This window comes from Lutra lutra, chromosome 16 (genome assembly GCF_902655055.1).
Source record: "Lutra lutra chromosome 16, mLutLut1.2, whole genome shotgun sequence".
NCBI lineage: Eukaryota > Metazoa > Chordata > Mammalia > Carnivora > Mustelidae > Lutra > Lutra lutra.
Genome location: NC_062293.1, coordinates 820722 through 839017, shown reverse-complemented (window position 1 = coordinate 839017; position 18296 = coordinate 820722). Strand labels below are relative to the sequence as shown.

The following is an 18296-nucleotide window of genomic DNA, read 5'->3' as shown; positions in this document are numbered from 1 at the left end:
GCGGGGTGCGCGGTGCGCGGCCAAAGCAGAATCGCCGACGGCCGACGGGACGCCGCGCTGGGACCCCCAGTGCTCGGTGCGCATCTGTCCGGGACACAAAAGGACGCGGGGCCGGGTGTGGAGATGAGTTTCTTTCCTTCGTCCGCGACGCGCAGGCTGCGAGCCGGGGCGGAAGCGGAGACCGCAGCCCCGCGCCGCCCCGAGCAGCCCCGCGCCGCCCCGAGCAGCCCCGCGCCGCAGGGTCGGGGACCAGCAGCAAAAGGCCGCCGCGGCTGTGGAAAAGTTCTGCTTTGACCAAAGAGAACAGCGCGCGCGGAGGGAGGCTCGACGAGGCGGCCGCGGGCTGCGCAGACAAGGTCAGGCGCCCCACGGTCAGCTCCGCAGCGGCCTCGCCCGAGCTCGCGGGCCCGCGCCCCTGCCCTCCGTCCTCTCGCCCGCCGCGTCGCCGCACCCCGAGGAAGGTCCCTCCGAGGGACGCGGGCGCAGACCTCCGTCGCAGCGCGCGCTGTCGCCGCCGTTTCGCCGCTGGGAGCCTCTCGCCGCGCGTCGTGGACAGACGTCGCCACCGGCCGGAGCGTCCGCCAACACCGGCGGGTGCGCGCGGTTTGCTCCCGCCCGCGGCTTCAGGCGCCCGCGGGGGTCACGGGCCGCCCCGCTCCCCCCGCTCCGAGGCAGGATCTCGGGGGCCCCCGTCGGGAAGCACGTGGACTCCTCGGGCCAGAGCCGAACTCACGCGGGCCCAGAGTTCGTCCCCGGGGACGCGTGTACACGGCCGCAGGCTCGGCCCCACCCGCTCCCGCCCTCCGCGGCCGCGCCTGACCCCTGGGCGCCTCCGCTCCGACACCCGGAGGGCAGCGCTCCCAAGCGGCCTCGTGTCTCCCCGGGCCTTCCGGACGCCGACGCTCGGGCCAGAGCGGGCGGCGCGTCCCCGGGAGCCGCAGGGAGCCGCGGCCGGGCGGGTCAGGGCGCGGCGCGAGTCGGGGACGACGCCGGAGGCCGCGGACCCGGCTGGGGGACAACCCTCCGCAGTCGCGCTCTCCGAGGCCCCGGGGGACGGTGGCCCTGCCCAGCCGCAGCCTCCAGCTGCCAGCGGAGCGGCTCCCGCTCGGACAAGGTCCGACGAGCTGGTCCGTCTCACGGCAGCCGGGCGGCGCGGGGGGGGGGCGCTCAGGTCCCGGCCCCGGGGTCCCTCCCCCGCTGCCCCGCGCTGCCCCCGCTGCCCGCGCTGCCCCCGCTGCCCCCGCGCTGCCCCCGCTGCCCCCGCTGCCCCCGCGCTGCCCCCGCTGCCCCCGCGCTGCCCCCGCTGCCCGCGCTGCCCCCGCTGCCCCCGCTGCCCCCGCGCTGCCCCCGCTGCCCCCGCGCTGCCCCCGCTGCCCGCGCTGCCCCCGCTGCCCCCGCTGCCCCCGCGCTGCCCCCGCTGCCCCCGCGCTGCCCCCGCGCTGCCCCCGCTGCCCCCGCGCTGCCCCCGCTGCCCCCGCGCTGCCCCCGCTGCCCGCGCTGCCCCCGCTGCCCCCGCGCTGCCCCCGCTCCGCCTCGCGCACATCCAAGCTTTAGCAGCAAGTGAGACACCGGCGTCGCGGCCGGTCCCAGGCAGAGCAGCGGGCAGCGCGCCCTCCGCTCCTGCCCAGCTCCTGCCCAGCTCGAACCGCCCCTGGGCCTTTTCGGGGCAAAGGACGAGACCGTCACCAAGTGCACTGACGGGGAACCGCCCTGGAGGTGGCAGGTGAGCCGGCTGACTGCGACCCGCTGCGCTGCCGGGAAGGTTTCGGGCCGCGTCTCGCTGACCGTCCCCTCCTCACGGTAACTCGGTAACTCGACGCGCTCAACCCTCGAAGGGCTGACGCGCGACAGCTTTTGCCCGAGCAGTGTCTGGGATCATCTGAAATTTTTGGGTCTTTGGTTTATGGCCATGTGACAAGGGAAAGCTGATTTTATTTTATTTTATTTTATTTTATTTTATTTTATTTTTTAAAGATTTTATTTATTTATTTGAGAGAGAAACAGTGAGAGAGAGCATGAGCGAGGAGAAGGTCAGAGAGAGAAGCGGACTCCCTGCAGAGCCGGGAGCCCGACGTGGGACTCGATCCTGGGACTCCAGGATCATGACCTGAGCCGAAGGCAGTCGTCCAACCAACTGAGCCACCCAGGCGTTCCGGGAAAGCTGATTTTAAACCAAAACTTCCAATTTATAGGAAAACAATAGCCCTCTATGTCTTAAAAAAAACTTGCTAAGGAGTGTTTGAAAACTGTCTACAGGTTCAATTCAGCCTATTTTCTGGGTGCTCCATAAATTTAATCTTGAACAGCCACTGTCAGCATTGGAGTCTGCGACATTCATAATAGCATCTTCCAGAATAAACATCTGCAACTGAATTCAGTGGCAACGATTCAAATTAGTCTCAAATTAGGTAGACTAGGTATTTATGTTCTACCTTGTATCAGTTAGTGGCCCACTGATTCTCATAAGAATAATATTGGTTTTATTGATGCTGGTTTAGAATTGTAGCTGTTCTTTGTTTCTTTCAGGTTGAAAAGCATAATAAGTTCAAAGGTTTTCATTTGGTGTTGTCTTTATTTTTTTATTTTAAAGATTTTATTTATTTATCTATTTGACAGAGAGAGAGAGAACACAAGCAGGAGGAGGGTCAGACGGAGAGGGAGAAGCAGGCCTCCCACAGAGCAGGGAGCCCGATGTGGGGCTCGACCCTGGGACTCCGGGATCATGACCTGAGCCAAAGGCAGATGCTTAACGACGGAGTCCCCCCCAGGCGCCCCAGTCTCCATCTGTAATTCAGTTTCTTTATTCCGGATAAATCTGTGTACCAGCTTTTCCTTGGAACTGGCTGTAACATCTGACTGGTCCCCTCACTATCTAGTGAACAGAAGCAAACCCTAAACCTTTGCCCATTTTCATAGCTATTTGAGCCATATTTTACCTTTCTGGAAACGACCCTTTTAAACACCTGATTAAAAATACCGACAAGTGTTACCGGACATCAGAAAGGACGGCGCACAGTGTGAGCAGGCTGAGCCGCACCTCTGCGGGCACTTCACACCAAGTGGCAGCGCCGGAAGAAGGGAAGGGGAACCAGCAGAAACGCAGGGGCCGCACCAAGATTTCAATACAAAATCATGGATCTCGGCAGTTCAAGTGGACAAACACACATAAATTTAGAAAAAAATGTGAGTAAGTAAGTATGATAAGACTGCTTAATAGAACAGATTCAAAAGTAAAACTCAACACGTGTTTAAAAATAACTAAAAAATTCTAAAACTCTCCTACTCGGGTGAACTAGAAAACCCAGTGCATAACGGCAGACTGTCTGGAAGCTATAATCGTACCAACAATCCTGCCCCTCCAGATCCCCAAGGCCCAGCCACAGCAGCCCTCAGATGCAGACGCAATCACTAAACAAGAATAAGGTAACTGTTAAAGAAATCAGGGAAAGATAAAAAACCAATGAAAGAAATGAACAAACACAATATGTAACCTCCTTATAAAGATAAAGGAATCCATCCACTGGCTCCCAGCATTTCCTTTGGGGAACCCCAGGGAGGCAGGAGAGGAGGGGGAGGGAGGGATGGAGGGAGGGAGGGGCTTCCAGCAGGTCTGATGAGATCTCCAGAAGAGGTCAGAAACAAACCAGACGAAGAGTCTTTAAAGAAACGATGGCTGAGAATTTCAAACAATGGGAAGAACAACCAACCAAGATTTCATAAGTCCTAAGTTTTAAGATTCTAAGATAAGTCTTAAGATTTCAGAAAACCAACCAATTCCTGAGCAGGTAAAATTAAGGCAAACTGATCTAGTCCAGACACCAGCCAGTAACACAGGAGAAAGGCAGCCAGAGAGAAAAGGGAGGCCCTCCCCAAGGACAGAGCTCCGACTGAGGGCCAATTTCTCTGAGGACACTGGGACATTTGCTTTAAAAAAGGTTGTAAGAAAATGCCAGGTTCTTGTTCGAGCCAAACCATCATTCGAGAAAGTGGTCACGGTACCATCATTTTTGACAAGCATGTGCGCTGCCCCTGTGCCGCGGTCACGTGGGAGACACTGGCGTCCAAGAGCCAGCCCGGCACGAGTCTCAGTCAAGCAGGACACACAACATGACTGAAAATCACTGCTTCCACGGTGGGATAGTTTTACACCAGGATTTTAGATGCATGTGTAATAATGAATAATAAACGCGAATAGTGATTTTAGTATTCATACACACATGCCTAGTAAGTAGTGGTGGGTTAGCAGGCTAACTAAAGCTAGGTCCCTAATCTGTTTGTTTGTTTTTTACCAAATAATTTTTTTCTTAAGATTTTATTTGAGAGTGAGAGAGCATGATGCGGAGGGAGGGGCAGAGGGAGAGGCAGGCTCCCAGATGAGCAGGGAGCCCAGTGCGGGTCTCGATCCGGGACCCTGGCAGATGCTTCACCGACTAAGCCACCCAGACGTCCCCCGCAAGTCATTTCTTCATGAACAAAAACTTCATCAGGAAAATGACACGATAAGGAGACATGAAAGGCTCTGTGCTCCCTGATTCCAACTGTGCGACCCTGGGAGAAAGGCAGAACAGAGACGGTGAAAGGGTCAGTGGCCCCCAGGGAGGGGAGGGACACGCAGGCAGGGCACAGAGGGTTTCTGTAAAATTCCTCTGCACGATGCCACCCACAGTCCCGTGGCGGGTATGTGTGGTGACACACCTGTCCCAACCTGTATGACGTCCAGCACCAAGAGGACCCCAGATGTCAGCACAGACTCGGGTGCCGATGGCATGTCAGGAGGTTCATGGCCTGCGACCACGGAGGCCCTGTGGTGGGATGCTGACTGCGGGAGGCAGTTCTGAACCTAAAACTGCTCTGAAACGCCGCGTCTTCGCGGCAGTGCTAGATGCTGAGACCCTCGGAAAGAACCTCTGGAGGCCTCACGCAAGATCCAACGGGTGTGGGCGGCGGGGGTTTCCGGGAGCAGCAGGGTTGGCAGGACGGCGGGAAGGGACAGGCCCCACGGCAGGTGGTGTGCCGGTCTCCGCCTCAGAGGTGAGGGTGAGTCCTCAGGATGGCTGCCCCACGGCTGTGCGCCCCCCACACCAGGCTGCTGGAGCGGGCGAGGGCCAATGCAGCCTGACCACAGGCCCACACGCCGTCAGCAAAGCCCCAGGCCTGCCTGACCGGGAGCCTGACCCCGGGTGGGATGGGCACGTGGGGTGAAGTCTGGGCAGCCAGAGCTGAGGCCAGAGAAGGGGATGGGGCGCCCGCTCCCTGTGAGGATGGGGGGCCCTCCCCAGAAGCAGCTGGGGGCGGATGCACCCTGGGGCGGGTGCAGGAGAGCCCCAGGTTGGGCGTGCCGGGCGGGGCTGGGCCCGCTGAGGGGGCTGAGAAGCACCTGGAAACACGTCCAGACGGACGGAGCCTCCTGGCGCCACCTCGGCTGGGCCGTCTGGCGTTATTCGTTGTCAGATGATGATAAGATATTTGTGTCACAGTTGGGTTATAAGGCAGATGTATTCACAAACCAGATAAATGGTCTTTGTGAAAAAAAAGGCAGACAGACCAGTCTTGCCAAAAGCCTTTGCCATTGGGTCTAAGCACTCCCACGGAGAGTAGAAATCCTACCACCAGCACGCTTTCGGGGGAAGATGGCCTTCCGCAAAGGGAACAGATGAAGAGTGTTTGGTGTATTTGCAAACTGCAGATATCAAGGAAGTCTGGGAGAGAATTCCCTAAATCTCATTCACGATTTTCCTCTGCAAACCACCAACTGAAATTGCTACGTGTCCCCGCGGCCCCCTGCATCCGCACAGTCACACACCCACGTGCGCGCCCCTTCGGCGTGTCTGCTATGCAAACACACTCGTGTGCATGCTTCCTTTGCAGACATCCAGGCCGTGTGCACAGGAGGGTCCACAGGCCACAGGTCCACACGCTGTTGCGGGCTCAGGAGAAAATGATACAGAAAATGAGAGTAAGAGTTAGGGGCTGTGGTGGTCCCCTGGAACTGCTACCTTTTTCCTGTGGCTGCTGAAGTACCATCCATAATGGACTGGGATTTAATGGGGAAAAACGGCTCTGACAGGTCTGAGGCCAAGCGGAGGCAGCCCCCTCTGGACTCCAGTGCCCCAGCACGAACGTCTGGGCCGGTCCCGATGACTTTCTCATGGTAACAAAATGCTGCTAAGAACAGCCTTGAGGGGCGCCTGGGGGGCTCAGTTGGTCCAGCCGCTGCCTTCAGCTCAGGTCATGATCCCAGGGTCCTGGGATCGAGCCCCGCATGTGGTTCCCTGCTCAGCGGGGGCTGCTGCTCCCTCCCTGCTCCCTGCTTGTCTCTCTCTGACCAATAAATAAGTAAAATCTTTAAAAAATAAAAACAACAACCTTGAACACACATCTATTCCACATCAGTGGACAATCTTTTAGGTCAGTATCTAAGAGAAGCATTGCTGATTCAAAGGGTACCAACATTGTAAAACTTGACAGGGAGAGCCAAACTGCTCTCGCCAGCGTCCCTGCTCTCCTCCACACTGCGGCGACTTCTCCTGCTGAGATTCAAACTCAATACTGACTTAATTGGCCTCTGTAGGCTCCTGAGGAGGCTGCGTGTTTCCCGCACCTTCATGGGCCCTGTGGATTTCTCCCGGGCCCACACATGATCTGGATACACCTGCTTCAGTGTCGATCCCCTTCACCTGCCAGGCGTGTCATGAGCACTTCCCCCAGCCTGTCATTTCTCTTCATCCTTGTTTACAATGTCTTTTCCTTAGAGACTTTAAAAATGTAACATCCTGGGGCGCCTGGGTGGCTCAGTGGGTTAAGCCGCTGCCTTCGGCTCAGGTGATGATCCCAGGTCCTGCGATCAAGCCCCGCATCGGGCTCTCTGCTCAGCAGGGAGCCTGCTTCCTCCTCTCTCTCTGCCTGCTTCTCTGCCTACTTGTGATCTCTGTCTGTCAAATAAATAAATAAAATCTTAACAAAATATATAACATCCTGTTTGCTGATCTTTGACTTCCACTGCCTAGGGGGTGTTTTCATTTTGAACCTTATTTAGGGAAGCCTTTCTCTATGCTTGGGGTTGTTGCAAACATGAACTGAGGTAATATGTGCACAGCTGATGGGGGAAAGGCAGTTTGGACTGACTCGCAAACCACTGCTCATATGAAGGTCTTAGAAAATGAGGAGAGATAGCCACCGTGGGAGACAGTGCTATGGGCCACTATGTTCCACTCACATTACCGGCTGCAGACTACAAATAGTTTCCTGGAATGGAAATGACTAAAAGTGATCCAACAAGAGGTAGAAAATCCACACAAACAAATCACTGTAGAAAAAAATAAGACAACAGTAAAAGTCTACCATTAACGAAGTCACCAAGTATGGAAAATTCTTTGGCTGAGGTCTGCCCAACCTTCAGAGGAGGCTGCAAACGTGGTCACTAGGGATCCGTAGCTTTCTCTGACACCGTGAGGCTGGAAGTGTGCAGGCCTGACAAGAGAGGCAGTGAATTTAGCCAGATTTGAGGCCCAGAGATGCAGAAACTGCAGAAGGCAGGAAGTATCTGGCACGTAGCAGCAGCTTCTCAGTTGGATGGAAGGATGATAGACGGACAGACAGATGAACAGATGGGTGGATGGGTGGGTTTGTAGATGGATAAAGAGATGTGTGGGGGTGTGTATATATGTATGTATGGATGGATAGGTGGGTGGGTGGATGGATGGGGGGTGGGTGGGCAAGTGGATGGATGGATGGGGGGTGGGTGGGTGGATGGATGGGTGGATGGTGGATGGATGGGGGATGGGTGGGTGGGTAGATGAGGGGTGGGTGGATGGATGGATGGGGGTGATGGATGGGGGGGATGGATGGGTGGGTGGATGGATGGTGGATGGATGGGTGGGTGTTGAGTGACTCACTGAAGTACTTGGCCATAAGGCCAGGCTGGCTACAAGTGACCACAATGAGGAGGAAAGACAAGTTCATTAAATGTCAGAGTGGAAGGAGAGAGAGGCATGGTTCCAATCAGAGAAAAGTTCTCGGGCCTTGGGGCCATCAGAGAGGGCACCCTGCTGGTGGTATAGCACAGCAAGGAGGCCGAGGTCAAGAGCAGCAACATTCAGATGTGGAAGGTGTTGCTGGTTTGAGGACAGGAGAACAGAATGGAGATCTGGAGAATGGAGAAGAAACAGAGCCACAAATGCCAAAGCTGCTGGGGTCACCAACTGAATGACAGATGTGAGGGAGGAGGGTAAGGGCAGATGGCACAGCCTTCCAAAGAAACAAGGTTTTTAGTGAACTTGGCAGAAGATGGTCTGGAAATGTGTCTGACAAACAAGCAATCAGCCTTCCTCTTCGGCTGGTGACCTGGCAGGGGACGGGGACGGCTTTCACTGAGCAGGTATCGAGGCACACTGCCAGTCCTTGTCAGGGCTGTGGGCAAACGACACCGCGGCCACTGCTGTGCGTGCTGCCAACAGCTGGGGGTCCACCAAGCCGTCCCCCTTACTCTTCCTTCTTCCAGAGATGGGATCTTAGAAGGACAAAGCCTCTGAAACAGCCTCTCCTCCATTACCCTACATGGCAGAGTGAATAGCCAGCTGGGGTCTCCAAGAGCAATCTGGGCTAACTTTACCCATTAGGTCTGGTTTGCTCCACCCCTTGGGTCCCTGGGCCCACAGCAGACCCTCAGCAAGACGCCGAACACACGAGTCCAATGCAGATTTCCTCAGTGGTCAGCACCCTCCCTCCCATAGACACGGCACACCCTGCCGCTCCTCGAAGTTCTCCCACGTTCCACTTCCCACTCACTGGATAATTCTACTGGTCATATTCAGGCCAAAACACTAACATAACGAGAACTACTATTATTATCCACGTAGCTTAGCCATGGGAAGTCCTGAGGGTGAAGCACAAGGCCTGGCCTCCCTCTCCCTTCCCTTGTGTTGGGTTGTTAGGGATTAGGACGCGCCCAGGGAAGCTAAGACCATAGTTGACAGAGGAAGCATTTTTTTTGCTGATACTTCCCTTGTGGTGCCCTGGGCTTTACTTCTAAAGCTGAGCGGTTGGTGGGTCTGCAGCCCTCCAGCCTCCCCTCCGCTTCTAGACAATGGACAGGAGAGAGGGAATGGCCTGTCTCCCATTGACCGTGGGTGGAACCCCAAGTCCCTCATCTCTGATCATCACACAATCTCAAGGCTCTTGCTGGAAAAGCACAGAGAGGCAGAAGCCATGTAAGGCGAGGGGGTACAGTGTGAGGAACGGGGTGCCACAGGGCAGCGAGGACTGCTGGTGAACATGGTCTGAGAGCGGCGTGGCCAGGGGCTTGCTCTTGGTGCTAACTGAGAGTGTTCGCTCCGGGCAAGGCTACTCCCGGCTGGCTGTGCTGACAACCATGCAGCCGTCCCGTGAAGCACATCAGCTGGCCCACCAACACTGCTGCCTCTGGTCCTCTGGCAACAGGGGACCTTGGCTTGTTCTGGGAGCTGGGTGCCTGCTCTCCACGCGTGACTCTACGCCAACCCTTCCAAGGACCCGCTGGGAGGAAGGTGCAACTCAGCTAAATCAGGACCTTTTCCCTTCCATCTCTCCCCGCAGGGAACGACAGTGTGACTACTTCTCATCAATTTGGAATCTATTATTTCCTTCTTGGCTTATCAAGACAGGGTGTCCTGTAAGTTCCTGGCTTGTGGGGTATGATTAAAAATGACCATTCCTGCAGTGAACCCGTACTGACCACAGCACTGGCAGAGACCGCGTCAGTCTGAGCGCCGCCCGCACGCAGCAAACGAAGCCCTGGGCTTCTGCGTCCTCGGTGGCAGCCAGGGCTGTAGGCCTGGACGAGGACATGCCTCTTTCTAGTCTGGCTGTCTTTCTTCAGAGCCAGGGCCCTGAGACACCTCGGGGGAGCTGGGCAGCCCCTGCCGGCGGTCTCAGGCCGTGTCCCAGTGGACCCATGGCGGCCATTAGTGACAAGTCCGGGCAGGGGCAGCCGAGAACACGGCGGCTGTGGCTGCCCCCCCACAATGCAGCCCAGAAAGGCCACGGCTGTCCACTACAGTATTGTCTCACAGATGCTGCCCGAGGCGCGGGTTCATGGACAAATCCCACCCCCCCCCACCGCCGCAGGATGAAGCTCTGCTCTGTGCCTGTGACCCCTGACCCTGGCTTCCCTCCACAAGAGCAGCCACTGTTCTCCCTCCCGCCTGCCAGGGAAGTCAGGCCAGATGCCCCCACAGGGCAACACAGCTTCTCTCCTCCCTCCTCTCAGGCCCCTCCCCTACCCCTTCCAGGGGAGTAGCCCACAAGAAAGGCCTTCTGGGAGGGCCCCCGTCCCCCCGGCCCCCACTGCCTGGCAGCGCAGGCCACGCGCCCAAACTCACCCAGGGCACGACGGCCGAGCTCTGCGCGGAGTCTGTTCCCCATCTCCAGGAGCTGTTCCTTCTCCAGGCAGAGGCGGAGGGCTTTTCGGGTGGCCTCCTTTAGTTTCCTCTGGAGTCGGGGCACAGACAAGGCCTGTGGGGGCTGTGGCCCCTGGTCCTCAGTCGCTCTGGGTCTTTGGTCTGTGGGGCTCTGGGAACGAAGCCGCAGGCAGACGGCCCGTAAGACGAGCTGCCCAGGGGGAGAGGCATGAGTGGGTGGGGGCAGAGCCTGCACCACCGGGGGACAGAGGGATAAGGAGCAGTGGGCTTTGCCAGCGAGACGGGGACCTCACATCACGGATAACTCCTCTACAGTGGGGTGAATGAAGGCCACGAGCCCCTGGGCCAGGCCTATGTCTGGTCCCCTGCGGCCCCCACCAAGCCTGTGTCTTTCTAGCGAGGACGGCGAGGAACCGGCTGGAACCCATGTCGAGTCTCTGAGAGGTCCCAGGGATGCACGAGGGCTGCCTGTCTGACTGGGTCCCCTGCGGAACACCAGGTTACGGGCTGGGTACACAGGTCACAGGTACCGGGTCACATGGTGCAGAAGGGGCTGGCAGAGGCCGGACAGAGCCTGGGGCCGGTGCCTGCCTTCCCCATTTCTCTCCTGCCTGGACTGTGCAGCAGGGTCCCTGTGCCGGGCCACCACACAGTCCCCGGACGGACACCACTCACCAGGACGGTGTTTGGAACGAGGGGGCCGTGGGGAGGAAGAGAAAGGAGAAGACAAATGCATGTGGGCCGGACAGAGGCCCAGGAAAAGCCAGCCTCCAGGGCCCCAAGGGACGCAGGTGGCCTCTTCCGCTGCCCGTGAAAAGCTGCCCTGGTCCATCTTGGCCACACAAGCTGCAGCCAGAACAGGAACTGGCCCAGAGTCCCTGGAACAGACCAGCACGTTCTGTCCTGGCCCCATTTCCTGGTGCGCCTTCCCAGGGCTGGTAGACGCCCGCACACGTGGTGGCCGCTGTCCTCCAGGTGGCCGCAGCTGTGTGGCTCACATGGGCGCCTCTTACACAGGCTGCGGGCAAGCCGGGCAGGAGGACGGGAGGGGAGGCAGCAGAGGAGAGTGGGAGATGGCTCTGCGCCCACACCCTGACCCCTGACAGAGCGCGGGCCTGCCTGTGCTCTCCTGAGGACCCGGGATGTGACTAGGGTCTTCGGGCCCATGGAGGGGCTGGGACAGAGCTCGAGGGAGGAGAGAGGCGAGTGGTGACACGATGTGGGAGTCTCCGGTGCCACTTTAAGTGAGGAACGATACTGAGACCCCAAAATGCGGGAGACAGGCAAGAGAAAGCTCGCTTTTGAGAGCTGACCCAGCCCACCAGGCAGCCCCCCACGCTGGCCCCGTCAGCCCTCGCCTGCTCAGGGGCTGCTCCCAGAATCCTGGCCAGGGGAAGGGGTCCTCGTGAGGGAGGGGTCTGCTCCCAAGGGCGGTGGTAACTGCGCTCCACAGAGGCTGACGGCAGAACATGCCCCAACGTGGGGGCGCAGAGGGGGCCTGCCAGGGCTGCAGTGGCTCTCGCAGGGACATCAGGGATCCCCGTCCTTCTGCAGGTTCCAGGGTGCAGGCACAACGGGTGAACACTGCCCCCCAGTGGAGCCGGAGTGTCCCTCCCGCTGTGCTCAAGGGACAGGGCGGAGCTGTGGACAGGACGAGGGGAGAACCGCAGATCTCAGTCAATCCTCCGGGCTGGGAGGTCACTGGGAACAGACGCTGGTCCGGCAGTGGCCTCTGCTGCCCAGTGGGAAGGGGCTCTGAGTCCCGCATGGGCCCCTTTTCTGGGCTGGGCAGTGGGGGACCGGCCTCCACCTGGGGGAACGCCAGACTCGCATGGGAGCGCCAGGATGGTGCCACCGTATGCTAGTCCCTCTGCCTCACGGCCACCAGCCCCACGTGCCATGCACGCTTCCTCCTGAGCCGCGGACGGGAAGCTGGAGACATCATGCTCGTTGACACCTCAGTGCCTCAGTCCGTACTTCCGAACACGGATCTTCTCTTGGTGACCACAGTCACGCAAACCAGAAATCCACGACAGACACAACACTATGACCCAGCTCATGGGCCACATGCATACCTTGCCCACTGTGCAATCGTGTCCTACAGGTACAGCGGGGGACCCCACAGGACATCTGCCTTCCGCGTCCCTGCAGGCTCTGATGGGCACACGCTCCGCGGCGCGGGCCCGTTTTATCACATCCCTCGTGGCTGGAGTCGGCAGTGAGGCCGTGAGCCCCGCTCCCCGGCGCGGCTGGCTTGGAAGCCCAGGACGTCTTTCTGGCCCAGCATCCGTGCGAGGAGCATGTCCCTCAGTGGAGCGGTGTCCGCAGGCTGTACCCTGGGAAGCTGCTCTCTTCTCAACCCTGAGCCGCCCCCCCGCTCTGTGGGAGACACCGAGTCCCAGCCCTGTTCCTCCTCTGTGAGTCAGGATGGCTTCTGGGCGCATGGGCCTGCCATGTCTGCAGACACGGTTCTGGCCAGGGACCAGCCCTCCTCCTTCCTCCCTCTCCCAGTCGGCGTAGGCCCGGGAGTCCCACTGCTCGTGTGGTCGGCGCCTGGGGCCCTTCGGTGCCCATGTCCTTCTGTCCTGTCTCCGTATGTCCACAGGGGAGCCAAGCACCCTGCTTCCTCTCAGCAGAGCAAGAAATGCAGAAACTCGTGTCTCAGCACGGGTGACGTTCAAGGATCCCGGGCCGCCAAGGTGCTGGCCTTCCTGCGGTCAGCCTGGATCGGGCATAGTGACCGGCCACTGGATTTCCTGTGCCTCAGGTCCCCCCCAGGTCACAGCTGCTTCAGCTCCAGCCTGTCCATCACAGAATTAAACATCTTGATTTCAAATCCTGCCAATGCACCTGATTCCCTCTTGCCAGGCGAGCGGGATCTGTGAGCCAGGCTGGGAATAGAACCCCTGGTGCCACCGACCGCCAGGCTGGGCACGGGTAGCACCTGGAATGAACGCTGGGGATGGGGTGAGGCAGACATGCTGCCTGCCTCCCTGTGACTCAGTGGTCCCACGGCCTCGAGCTCAGGACAGCGGGAGTCCTGGTGCAGGGCCGGGGCTCTGGCTCTCCAGGCCGCGTCCACTTAAGGGCGGTGCAGGCAATTCTGGGTCCCGCCTCCCGGTGACCCCTGAAGGCCCCCCTCTGTGGCCGTTCTTGACCAATCCATCCCTCTGTCCGTCCCAGGGCCTGTCTGGACCCTCTTGCTGTTCCTGAGCCAGAGCGGAGTGGGCATCCCCTCCCTCCGGTCCTTCGGGGCCGGCCATCGTCCTAGAGCCGGGTCCCCCTTGTGCCGCTCAGCTCCGCCTTCCACACCCGCTGCCAGAGCGCTCCCCGCGCCGCTCAGATGCCACGGTACAGCTACAGGCTGCCACGGGGAACTCAAGTCACGGCAGGTCACCATGAGTAACGCAGGTCACTGCAGGTCACCACAGGTCATTCACCACAGGTAATGCAGGTCACTGCAGGTCGCCACAGGTAACGCAGGTCACTGTAGGTGCCACAGGTCACCAAAGATAATCACAGGTGACCCAGGTCACCAGAGGTAACCGACAGAGTAATAAGTGTGCCCTTGACAGCATTTCCATCACAGGCGTCAGTAAGAAGAGAAGCGGCCTGTGTGTCAGATCCGTGGGGACGGCAGCTGTGGACTCTCTGCACAGCTCAGAACCATGGCTTGGGCCAGCCGTGGAGCCCGCTGGACACCAGGTGCGGAGGGCCAGGGCCAGGACGGGAGCCCCACTGTCACGAGTGCAGAGGCGGCGGCTCAAACCCTCTGAAAACCCGTACAAGGGTCCTCTCGAAGGAGAAGCCCAATTCTGCATTCAGTTTGAGGGCCCTCCTGCTAGAAGGAGGACTCCCTTTTAGAGGAAACAGAACAGCCTCTTCATACGTGTGGTTTTCCCATGCCGGACTTATTATTATTATTTTTTAAGATTTATTTCTTTATTTTGGGGGGAGGGGCAGAGAGAGAGACTCTCAAGCAGACGCCCACTGAGCGCAGAGCCTGACGCGGGGCTCCATGTCACAACTGTGAAACTGTGACCTGAGCTGACACCAAGAGTCAGACGCTTCACTGACTGGGCCACACAGCGACGCGGACTTCAAGGGGCGGGGTCCTAAGGCCTGGAGGCCACGGACCAGGCCTGCCCAGGAAAGCCAGCCGCGGGGGAAGCCCGGGACGGCTCCACAGACGGCCACGCGGGGACTTCTGCAGCAGGGCCCAGAGAGGACAACAGCAGTGGCAGGAGTGATCAGCACAGGGCACCTACCTCCCTCCCAAGGGCCACTTCGTCCAAGGTGGGCAACAGCGGCCTGTTCCCAAGGTGCTCCTCAAGCTCAAACACCTGCTTCCTCAGCTCCGAGACCTGCTGGCACACCTGGTCCACCTCACGGGGAAGCTCGTGCTGGACGGTGTCCACGTCCAGGGGTCGCTGCACCTGGGAGGCCATTTTAGGGGCAATGTTAGGCCGGAGGGCGGGGGCTGGGAGGGCGGGGAAGCAGAAGGGCAGGCACACTCATCCGATGCTGCAGAACGGTGACAAAGGACACACGTCTGTCGGTCTCCCACCTCTGGCTCAATGCAGCCGTTCCGCACGCCAGCACCCCGCCCGCCCCCTGCAGCGTGCCCTGCGGGGCCTGTGGCAGGGCCTGCGCTGGACCCAAGGCTGGTCGGGGAGCATCCAGGCCTGAAACCCACTGTTCCGGAGCCCAGTTCAGGCGAAACCAGCAAGTGTAGAAAACACTGGTGACCAGGAGGGGGCAATCCAGGGCTTGGGACGGGAGCTGGAGCGGTGGGAGGGGCGAGGCCGCGGCTTTGGAGGAGCTCACTGACAAACCAGAGAGAGCCCGAGCTCGGAAGGCAGAGGGTGGAGGAGGACGGAGGGTCAGGAGGGCAAGTCCCAGGGGCAGAGCGGCCTTGGTCTTGCAGGGTCGGCCGTGAGATCCCCAGAGCAGGTCCCAGGCCAGAGCTCCAGGGCCAGCCCCTCACTCTGGACATCTGTCCTGCTGATGGAAGGAAGGAAAGAGGAGGCAACAGAATGAAAGGTGCCCCTCTAGACTCACTTCCATTTTATTCCCAGGAAGAGGAAATATGTTCCTTTTCCAGGAAGTCCTACAATGAATCGCTGGTGAATATTTTATTCTTTGAATTTGTCACATACACATCAAAAAGGTGACCACGTGCTCAAGAGATACTGTTAAATAACAAACAAAAACACATCTTGAGGCGAACATTTCTCCCCGCGATAGTCATATCAGCTACGGTCATCAAGAGAAAATTAAGAGCTTGTACTTAAATGTTCACTTCCTGTTTGTAAAGCGCGTGCGTGATGTCCCAGTGGCGGGCAGACCGGGAAGCAGCAAGGCTGAGCGCCCTGAGCCTTCCCCCGTGCCGCGAGCAGACAGGAGCCACGAGCTCCCCTCCGTCCTGACCGGCGGCACAAGGCAGTAGCCACCCCCTCCAGCGGCCAGGAGGCTCGGACACGCCACGCCCAGCGGCCAGTTCTGTTTCATGGAAGACGCAGGGCACACAGGGCAGTGGGATTTGTGTTATTTATGGACTTAAAAGGACATGTGAGAACTTCTTGTTTCCTCGTGAAGAACATTTCTGTGCAAAAGGCAACAGGACAGGATGACACCAAAATTACAAGCAGTTAAAAAAAAAATAGGCAAAACAGGGACGCCTGGGTGGCTCAGACATTGAGCGTCTGCCTTCAGCTCAGTCATGGTCCCAGGGCCCTGGGATCAAGCCCCGTGTCGGGCTCCCTGCTCCGCGGGGAGTCTGCTTCTCTCTCCCTCAGCCTGCTGCTCCCCGGGCTTGTGCTCTCTCTTTCTCTCTGTCTCTCTCTCTCTCTCAAAAAAGGAATAAAATCTTTTAAAAAATAAACAAAAACACTTAAAAAATATAAATAAACTGGAAATCATAAAAACTAAAAACATTTGTGCTTTGAAGCACATTATCAAGAAAGTGAAAAGAGGAGCCTTAGCATGGGAGAAAAATTCTGCAAACTGTGCATCTGATAAAGGACTAGTATCCAGATTACGTAAAGAACTCGTAGAACCCAACAACAGAGAGACAAACAATGCAGCTACAAATGGCACTTGATCTTAGCCAAAAGGCCGAGAAGCGATGCAGCTACAAATGGCCGAGGATCGGAATCGACACTTTCTCAAAGAAGACACACGAACGGCCAGTGAGCACACGAGAGAGTGTGCCACACGGTTCGCCGCTGGGGCAGACGCAAACCACAGCCATGGCAGCCGCCGCGTCGCACCCACTGCACTGGCCGCAGTTAAAAAGAAACGAGGTCACGTGGGTCAGGACGTGGGCTGTGGGGATCCTTATGCACGGCTGGGGGGACGGAAAACGGGGCAGTCGCATGGGGAAACGGCTGGGTGGTTCTTCGGAGAGTGAACCGCAGACTCACCACATGACCCAGCACGCCCGCTCCCACACGTGTGCCCAGAGCCACGGTGAGCAGGGACGGGCACCGAGGTCTGGAGCCCACGTTCGCAGCAGCATTATTCACAGTTGCCAAGAGGAGGGGACACCCAAGTGTCCATCGGAACCCACACATGTGGGGAACACAACGGGCTATTCCTCAGGTCTCAGAAGGTGCCAAGGATGATGGACGGACCTTGAGGACATGGCTCCGAGGGAAATGAGCGGGTCGGCAAACGGCAGCTGCTGTAGGACCCCGGTCCCGGGAGAGGCACCCAGCCCGCCAGCAGGATGCAGGTCCCCAGTGCAGCCCTGCCATCTCGTGCCCGACAGAGGGGTCCCGGGGGAGGGGTGTGGGGCTGGTGCTGAAGGGGGACGGTTTCTGTTCAGGTGATGGAAAAGTTCTGGGACTAACAGACAGTGGTGACACTTAAAGTGTTGCCAACGGACTTAATGTCACTGAACGTACGCTTGAAAATTATAAGCTTCATGTTTGTATATTTTACCACAATGAAAAAACACTACAAAAGAGAAATGGTGAATTTGCAGCAATAAAGCGTGGGTTGTGACCCAGGCCGCACGTGTAATGGGGAGAGCATGCGCCCCGAGAAGCAGCGGGCATCGGCCCAGGGCTTGACTGTGGTCTGACCCCGCACAGGCTGCTGAGGCGTGTGGACACGCTCCCACCACGCCCCGCACCCAGACCGGCCCTGGAGTGTCGTGAGCACACGGCCGGCATCATGCTCTGGGCCGCAGCTGCCCAGAGCGGCGGAGACGGCAGGCCCTGTGCTGCGCCACGGCAGCCCCTGCTCCAGACTCACTTCCCAGGCCTTCCCGGGTGCCGTCCCATGACCCCACATGACCCCACAATAACCCCTTCTTGGAGGGAAACTGAGGCACGAAGAGGTCGAGGGGTCCAGCCAGGAGAGCTGCCCGGCCCACGTGTCAAAGGGAAGCCATACCTTCTGCCTGAGTCGGGACACCAGGCGGTTCACGACATGTGCCCTGTTTCGGAGCCTCCCGAGCGCTAGCCCAACGGGGGCACCTTCGGCCGGCACAGCTCCTCCTGCAGAAAGAGGGAGTCTGTCAGGCTCAGGTCTCCTGAAGCCCCGGAGAAGGTTCCAGTCAGCTGCCCTATCTGGGGAGTCGAGCCTGTGCTGTCCAGGGCAGAGGGCCCTGCTTCTCTGCCCTCCCCGAGGGATGTCCGCTGATCCTGCATGTCCACCGGGAGGTCTAGTTCTAGAGCTGAGTGGAAGGGCCAGGTCCCCACCAGCACCGAGGGCCATGGGGCATGAAATCTCATCCTCGTGCCAAGAAAGCAGCGTCTCTGCGGGAAGACAGTGCAGCCTTGCCGTCTGGTGCCCAGGGGAGGCCGGTCAGTACCAGCTGCCCCCTCACTTGGGCATTAGGGAAACATTCCTAAACCATAGGTCAAGGAAGGAATCAGTGTAGGTTAGAAG

The 18296-nt window shown here is 58.7% G+C and overlaps 1 protein-coding gene across 1 annotated transcript in view; it reads right to left on the bottom strand.

The window, feature by feature from the left end:
- Positions 1 to 18296, bottom strand: part of CCDC57 (coiled-coil domain containing 57) — a 76138-nt gene that overhangs the window by 19011 nt on the left and 38831 nt on the right. The window contains exons 17-19 of the mRNA XM_047706932.1: positions 17799 to 17902; positions 14666 to 14833; positions 10359 to 10548 (exon numbers count right to left, since the gene is read on the bottom strand). Coding sequence (XP_047562888.1) covers positions 10359 to 10548; positions 14666 to 14833; positions 17799 to 17902 — 462 coding nt within the window. The remainder of the gene's footprint in view (positions 1 to 10358; positions 10549 to 14665; positions 14834 to 17798; positions 17903 to 18296) is intronic.